At 33.6% G+C, this 8,061-nt stretch overlaps 1 protein-coding gene across 1 annotated transcript; it reads right to left on the bottom strand.

Moving 5' to 3' along the window:
* Window positions 1-1,824: 1,824 nt before the first annotated feature.
* On the bottom strand, window positions 1,825-4,718 carry LOC120143805. Its single transcript, XM_039158036.1, has 6 exons — window positions 4,701-4,718; window positions 3,784-3,906; window positions 3,512-3,676; window positions 3,137-3,259; window positions 2,678-2,821; window positions 1,825-2,432 (listed from the first exon to the last, which is right to left on the bottom strand). Exons 2-6 carry the CDS (start codon window positions 3,898-3,900, stop codon window positions 1,959-1,961), a joined length of 1,023 nt encoding a protein of 340 aa, XP_039013967.1. The 5' UTR covers window positions 3,901-3,906; window positions 4,701-4,718; the 3' UTR covers window positions 1,825-1,958.
* Window positions 4,719-8,061: the final 3,343 nt, after the last annotated feature.

Raw genomic sequence — 8,061 nt, forward strand, 5'->3', positions numbered from 1 at the left:
CCAATTCTATCTCATTATCATTTTCAAATTGGAGTGAATGGTAACTTAATTGGATCCGAGTTGTTGCAGAGTCGATTTCCAACAACAGTTTATCGTTTTCACTTGGAAGTAAATAATCTAAGAAAACAAAGCAACAAGCAGAACCAGCTGAACAGTTTCATGAAGGGACACGAATTGGATAAAACAAAGAAAAATAAGTCACCGCAAAATCACCCAACCGGACATCGGCAAACGTAAACAGTACCCTCTCCGCCACCCTACGCCGATCATTCGCCGCCGCGTTCTTCAAACTCCCCCACCGGAAAACCCCTCGGGCGCTTCTCAATCTCACAAACCACCAATTCTTCAGGCTTTTCGGAATTGTATAGGTATAAAACATCATGCATTGGAATTGTTTTTATTGAGCATAAATTTGCATGTCCCCCCTTCAGCCTTTCCACCAACTCTTTTGGCATCACCCCGATTTCCTTGCAAAACTCAAAAGATTCGCCCTTTACTTCCCAGATTTTGATGTCTTTAATCCAAAAACATCATGAAGGTTTAGACTTTAGAATCCAAAAATATTTTAGTATATATTATATAATTTAATTTATTAATTATTTCATCGATATATTTATATTTGTGTTATTGAATGGTAAAATAGGTTTTTGAACTTCTATGAGCCAGAGATAAATATTTCTACTAAAAATATAACTAAACTATTATATTACAATTAAAAACAAAAGTTCACTTAATAATAATAATAAATCAATAGATAATATTAACATACAATCGTAAACATTTATATAATAGATTATATAAAATGGGTTATGATCCACTTGTTTACGTTTAATATCTTCTTATCTTTTAGTATTAATCTCGACCATTAATATTTTTCATCAAACGATTCTAAAAAAGTATAAATTAAAAGAGTTTTACACAGTATAATTAAATCCTATCCAATGACAAATCTACAACTTGGTGAGGGTGGGCACATGTCCACCATGAAATCCAAAATTTCTTCGATTATTTATTTATTTATTTTATTGATGGTGTCTACTTTGAAATTTTTTATGCCCACCTTGAAATCTGAGTTTTCTTCAATTAATTACTTATTTTACGAACAATGCCACCATCTTGAAATTTCTTTGAAATTTTATTTGTATCTATTTCATTTAAAAATTTTATATTGTTAACATATTGATACCCCTGAAAAATATTTCTGAATCAACCGTTGATATTGTCCCTATTAGAAAACAAACCCGAACCCAACACTAAAATTAACCCAAAATCTCAACCCAAACCAAATTCGAACCTGTAAAGACTTAAAACCAAAATAACCAAAACCCGAAAAATGGAAGCCAAACCCGCCCAAATAAGCCTAATTGGTACTCTAGTTGTAATTAGGGATGGGTATGAGTCGGGTCAGATTTTCAATCCACCCGACCCAACCCAAAAATTATAAATCCTCTACTCGACTTGAAAAATATACACCTTCCACCCAACCTGAAACCGACACGATTTTTGAAATAAAATTCGAACCCGATCCGACATGAAATAATATTATTTTTATTCAATAAAAATAGAGATTTAATTGAAAGAAAATAATATATAAATGGATATTATTGCAATTATCCCTAAATATATAAGACAAAATTACAATTTTTTTCCAGGTTGGATCATGTATTTTTCACCCTAAACCAGACCCAAACATAACATAAAAAAACCCAATCCAATCCAACCCGAACCCAAATTTTATTTTTAAAAAATTTGATCTGATCGAGTCGGGACACGTTGGACTCAGGTTCCATGACCATCCCTAACTGTAATCACTGGTCATATGTGTAGGAAGAAAAAGATTGGAAGCCTGCTTAAAATCTGAAAGAGTTACAAACGTCCAAATGGAGACATCATTACAACGTTAGTGAACAAATTTCGTATGATATTGATTCAACAAAATACAGATGAATTCGAACAAATTAAAAACTTGAGGATTCATCTGTGAACAGCTTCTTACGACGCTGCAACAACTTCCGATTCCTCCGATGTGACTTCCATCTTTCTTTAATGTCACAGACTTGCTCAAGTTGGTAACGATGTTCGTTTATCTTCTTTGATAACCGAAGCTTCTTGTTCAAAATTTCCAAGTTATGGCTGCCCTTGATTCTGTCGGCTTCGGCAAGTAGATCATTTATCAGCATCTCAGTGGTTTTTGCAGGTATTCCGCTTAGATACCAAGAAATGGGTGGGGGAGGAGCGATGGCTGGTTGAATCAATTGGTCTAAGCTCGCCTTTGTTCCAATCCTTCCTTTGCCTCCAGTACATGAACAATACTCTGACAACGTTTTTGGCTTGAAAGGAAAACATATTTTCTTGTCGACGAAAAGCGGTTCGACTCGCCAGTAACCTTCAAACTTTTGCATGAATCCGTTGCTCATTTGTTTGAACCTCATCTGTTAATCATGATCATTAGAATTAAGAGTTATCCACTAGTAAACATTGCACAATCTCTTTGCAAACAACTTATGCATTGAGTAATCCGAGCAAGATCAGTTTAAGCAAAAGCAATCAGGTAAAACTTCTAGCACTCGGACTCGGGTATTCGGAATACGTTTTCTATGTATTTAGTGATTCATGGAAGATAATATCTCCATTATCATTCCAAATATGAATCAAATAATTAGGGGGAAATTCATACCGTGTGATCTTCTCTGTTTTGATCCACTAGAACATGAACCGAGATGGTTCCTGACCACCAAAGGAATCTCCAGATAGCTGATTGTTCCACTTCGACCACCTGTCTTTGACCTTCATCGATTAAAACCTTTCTTGATATCACTTCCTGAATTCAAATATCAGCTCGTTAAAAAAAATCCGGAAATTTATAAAACTGCTCGAGACATTGAAGCTATATGAATGTAATTCCCACATATGGGTAGTTGCTATGTTACTCAGACTTGAGTGTGTGTTTCGAATTCTTTCATGTGTTTGAAGGGTCCTTTGAGGGCCGTATCCTCATAACCAAGTCCAAAAACATGTCAAACAGGAGCATTAGATATCCGTACTTCAAAGTAAATGAAGATTCAGAGCAACACAGGGTAATTGTACCCTGATATAAAGCTTCAGATTTATTATTGTGGATGAAAATGTAACACACCTTAACGTTTTTGAAAACCCTCCTGTTATCAGGATCAGTAACAATGTTATACACCTCATCTGGGGGCAACCCAATATCGGCTGTTGCTTTAAGGTGGCAAAGAGAGCCTTTCCCAACACTGACCTGCCGAAAATAACATTAGATTTCAAGTACTTTACAAAACTGAGTAAAATGACAGCAATGTGGTGCAAACATTGGATTTATAATTATCTTTTATTATTAGAACCAAAGTTTTTTCTTCAAAGTCGTCTATATGAAAGAAATAGTACTATAAAAGTGTCATGCTTCATGACTCGGAACTCGGATGTAAGTGTTAGACATAGGTATGTTTCATTCTTGAGAATAAAACCATAAAATTTCCCAAAACCTCTTTACCTCTATTTCTGGAGGTGGATTGACCCATGAAGGATTTCCTCTCCAAGCTTCCAATTGTTTCTCCCGATCGATCCGCAATCCAGTAGATAAACGGTTCTTCTTTTCAAGAAAATAGTTCAAATGTTTTATTTTGTCACCATCTTTGGTTAATCTCTTCAGTTGTGACTGTAACCGAAAAATGGGAAATTTGTCGGTCAAATTCTAATCGAGAAAAAATAATCTACCAGAACAGCATCGTAAAAAAATCATGCAACATAAGAGCTATGGCTAACCTTAAGACAGTTTTGAAGTTTGCGTGGAAGTTGAACAAGAAAGACGGAAAATACTGGATCAAGAACCTTGGATTTTCCATCCCTGGGAATATCTATGCTTACTTTTTCCCCTTCCATTCTCACCTGTGAAGAATATTAACACAAACATTAATCCTTACCGGTTAAAAGATGTATTCTTATCCTTCCTAAATTTCTAAAATTTTGGACAATAAACGGATAGTTTAGAAATCATATTCTGGTTCAGCTTTCAGGTCGGATCAGGAACATTATGATGCACCTTCAATTTCATCTATATTTTTCAAGTTTTTCATGTAACTGGAAAGGTCTTAAGAGGAGCATACACTATATGCATCAAATTCGGGGTCAAAACATGTATGCTTCAAGTAGAATGAAGAGTCATAGCAGCATAGTTTTTCATCGGCTGATTAACTTAAAGTACATCTCTTAAAGTATAATTTTACTTGGAAAAACTCCTACAATAAGATAAAATTAGCAATAATCCCCAAAGACAAACCTTTGAAACAATTAATCAAATGAAGCTAATCTGTAAAGCAATGCAAGATAAAAATATTTGAGCATAAATGAAGCAATCTTGAGACAAATATGCGAATTTCGTTTGTTATATAGATTGTAAAAAATGTTAAATTCAAAATCATAAATGTCTGCATGAATTTCAAATTCAACCCTAAATAGATATCAAAGAAATCCCCAAATTACATTTATATCTTTTTCTTAATCCAATTAACACCATTCTGAAATCCGGAATCCAAATTCCCAAATGCAACCTGAAAACGATATAATCAAAAGATAGAAGGCAGAGACTAGAAAACCCAGAAACGGAAACAAAACTGAACATCCCATCAGAAATATAATAGCTCTTGCAATGAAAAAATAAGAAAAAAGGGGGTTCAACTTACAGGATGAATCTGGGGAGAAGAATATTCATTGCAGTTGAGATACCAGGATTTAAAATTCTGAAAAATGACAGTGGATAACCTTTTGCTTTAGAAGACTAGAAGTTGGGCGGTAACGATCTTGGTCTTCGGAAAGTAAGAAAGTCTTCAACCATCCAACAAAAGGGAACTTGCTGAAAATAGATCTAATTGAATTATTACTGAAGCCGACCAAAGAATGGAGGAAACGAGCATCAAATGTAGATTTGGTTTTATTCCAACTGAATTTGGATAAGTGCTTTATACAAATCGGATATGGGATTAAAGTTCGTGGTCATGATTAAGTTTTTCCTTCATTAAAAATAATGGTTTTCAGAACCGGACCGGTTAGTGAACCGATCATATTATTAGTTTATTGGTTTAATCGGTCGAATCGGTCCGATCAATCGGAAGAATCGAACGACATTATAATTATTTAAAAAATTAAATAAAAATACCAAAAATATTTAATAAAAAATAATTTTTATATCACAAGTCATAACATATATAAGTTAAAAACCATAAAATCAAGTGAAATAAAATGATTCAAATTAACTACAACATAATATTTAAGGTAAAACATATTAAATAATAAATATAATTATATAACTATAATTAAAAAATAAATTTGGGGCTAAAAAAATCATAACAAAATGATATTGTTTGGTTTAATTTTTTTTAAAAAAATAATCCCACATGACTAAGAAACATAGAAGAGCATCCCAAAAGTCTAAAGAGTAAAAATATGAGAACAAAACAATCCCACATGGCTAAGAAACATAGAATACTTTTATAAATAATAGAGGTAATTTGACATTCAAAATCATGGAACCTTTTGGTGAACATTGAGTGAATTATTCTCACTTCAATCAAGCTCGAATTTTAGGCTTCAATCGAGCTTCTAATTTTTTTTTGAGTTCAAGCCTTTTCGAGTTCAAGTTTCAATATTATATTTCGAGTTCGAGTTGAATTTGATAATTTTTAGCTCGTGAGTTTGAGTCGAGTTGAGCTTACTTTTAAAGTTCTCAAGTTCGAGTCGAGCTCAGCAATACTCGAGTTCGACTTGGCTCGTTTAACAAACGACGTCGTTTGGTTTAATTTAAAAAAAAAACAAATTTGGCGGTTTTTTCCAGTTTTCCCCGATTTTTTCCGGTTTTCAACCGGTCCGGTTCGAACGGTTCAGCGGTTCCGGCTGGTTCATTAGTAGCGGTTCAACCGGTGTAGATTGAATCGAACTAGACAGCGGTTCCCGGTTGAACTGGTCCGGTTTTCAAAACACTGTTAAAAATGTCTATGGGCAAAATTAGTGGGATAATTCAATAGGGCAATTTGTTTTTTATTTTCGTATGTACGGTAAAAGTTATAGTGTAGCTGAAACTCGTCACGTCGGTGTGACAAGTTTTGTTGGATATAATTTTTTAATGGGCCATGAGACGTTAATTCCAGGGGCTGAATATATTTAATATATTTCACGGGACTTATCACGCGAGCATGACTAGTCCGAATAAAAAATATTTTTTATTTTTTTTGGAATTTTAAAAAGCATTGTAATATATATATATATATTAATGGCCATGGAACTCGTCACTCGTCACGCTGGTGCGATGAGTTCTAAAGAGTAAAAATTTGAAATTTTTGACCGTTCGGTGGATCGTTGGCCAACAATCAATTTTTTTTTAAATTCAAAGTGTAACGATTTCCCAACGGCTATTTTAGGAGATGGCTTCATTAAAAATAGGGGTTTAGGGTGAATGTTTTGATGTACGAGAAGTGACAAAAAATTGAGATTATCAAATAATGTAGTTGTAGGAAACTTTTGGGTATGATTTGGTGAATTGTGTTTATGAGTTTGACAACAGCGACTCGAAGATCGACGGTTTGAATTCAAGCTCTTCTTCAAATGAAGAGTGGGAAAAAGAGCAATAAAGTACATAGTTGAGGGGCATAAGAAGAAGAAGATGAAAATGGAAGAGAAGAAGAAGTATGAAGATTTACCAAAGCAGCGTAGCAAACGACTCGTTGAGAGGAATAAAAAATTAAAAATTTTAGTATAAAAATTGAGAAGAAGAAGGTGACGAAAGAAAAATATGAAGGTGTATTAATCTGAGGTAGTGAACGAATTTAAGAGAGAACTAAAAAAATAGAAAATGACATATGTACACATATTAATTTATATGGTTTTAATTTATGTATGAAGTTCTCTTTATTAATTAGTAATTATTGGATTAAGTAAACTTATTTAGTAATGTTTGAAATTATATAAGAATTGAAGTAAAAGTTTGAAGTAATGAAGTTCAACTAAAAAAACTCAAACATGGTAGGAAGAGTACAAGTTAAAAAAAACATAGAGTACAAACTAAAAACATAGTGAAAAAATAGTTAAAAGAGTAAAAATAAAAAACAACATAATATTTTTAACGGCTATTTTAGCGTCCAGTCCGATATTTAGGAAGATGATGACAATGCTTTCTGTTATGTCATTCACCTCTACAGTGGCCACAAAGTTTTGGTAGACCTGAATCTCTTTGAGGATCATCCATATTGGTATGAATTCGACTAGATTCATGTCGACATGTTAACTTCATACGCAATTCAGGATTTGGCAACCATTCTTCAGAAATTGTTGATGTAGGTCAGTATGCTTCATTTGGGAGGTACTTAAAGTCACAATTGTAAATATTACACATAGTGTGCAAGCTATAACATTCATCAACATATAAATATGGGTCAACATTAATGTGCATACTTGCAGCAACAACGTGAGCACATTAAAATCTAAAAGCTTGAAATCGACCACAATTATACCATCTTCTATTCGATTACCAGTGTACGTTGTAGAATTACCTCCCTCATGTAGTCGAACTAGTGCTTGGACAACAAAATCAAAATCAAGTCTGGTAAAATTATGGACAAACATTGGTGTTGCATGTGTTTGATTCTTTTGCATTACCTTCTCTAAATCTGAAACCCAATTTCTCCCATCGTTGATCATGACATCTATTTGTGCACTTTTTCCTACCCATACTTTGTTTAACCAAAAGTATATCTCCCTAACAATACTTGCTATTAGGAGATGTCTAGCCCCTTTCAGCATCGAGTTGATACATTCGACAAGGTTGGTAGTCATATGGTCGTAACGTCAACCCTCAACATCATATGCTTATGACCATCTCTCCCTAGGGAGTTCAACAACGAATTCATACACATCATCTCCGTATCTTCTCAAATTTTCTAGTCGTACATGAAAGTTTGGTTATAGTAAAACATACCCTAAAAAGCAGTAAAATAAATATTATTGAAAAATACAAAAAATAGCAAGAATTAAGCAGAAATAATTAATGAGAAA

Source organism: Hibiscus syriacus, unplaced genomic scaffold (assembly GCF_006381635.1).
Source record: "Hibiscus syriacus cultivar Baekdansim isolate YM2019G1 unplaced genomic scaffold, ASM638163v2 tig00110864_pilon, whole genome shotgun sequence".
Taxonomy (NCBI): Eukaryota; Viridiplantae; Streptophyta; class Magnoliopsida; order Malvales; family Malvaceae; genus Hibiscus; species Hibiscus syriacus.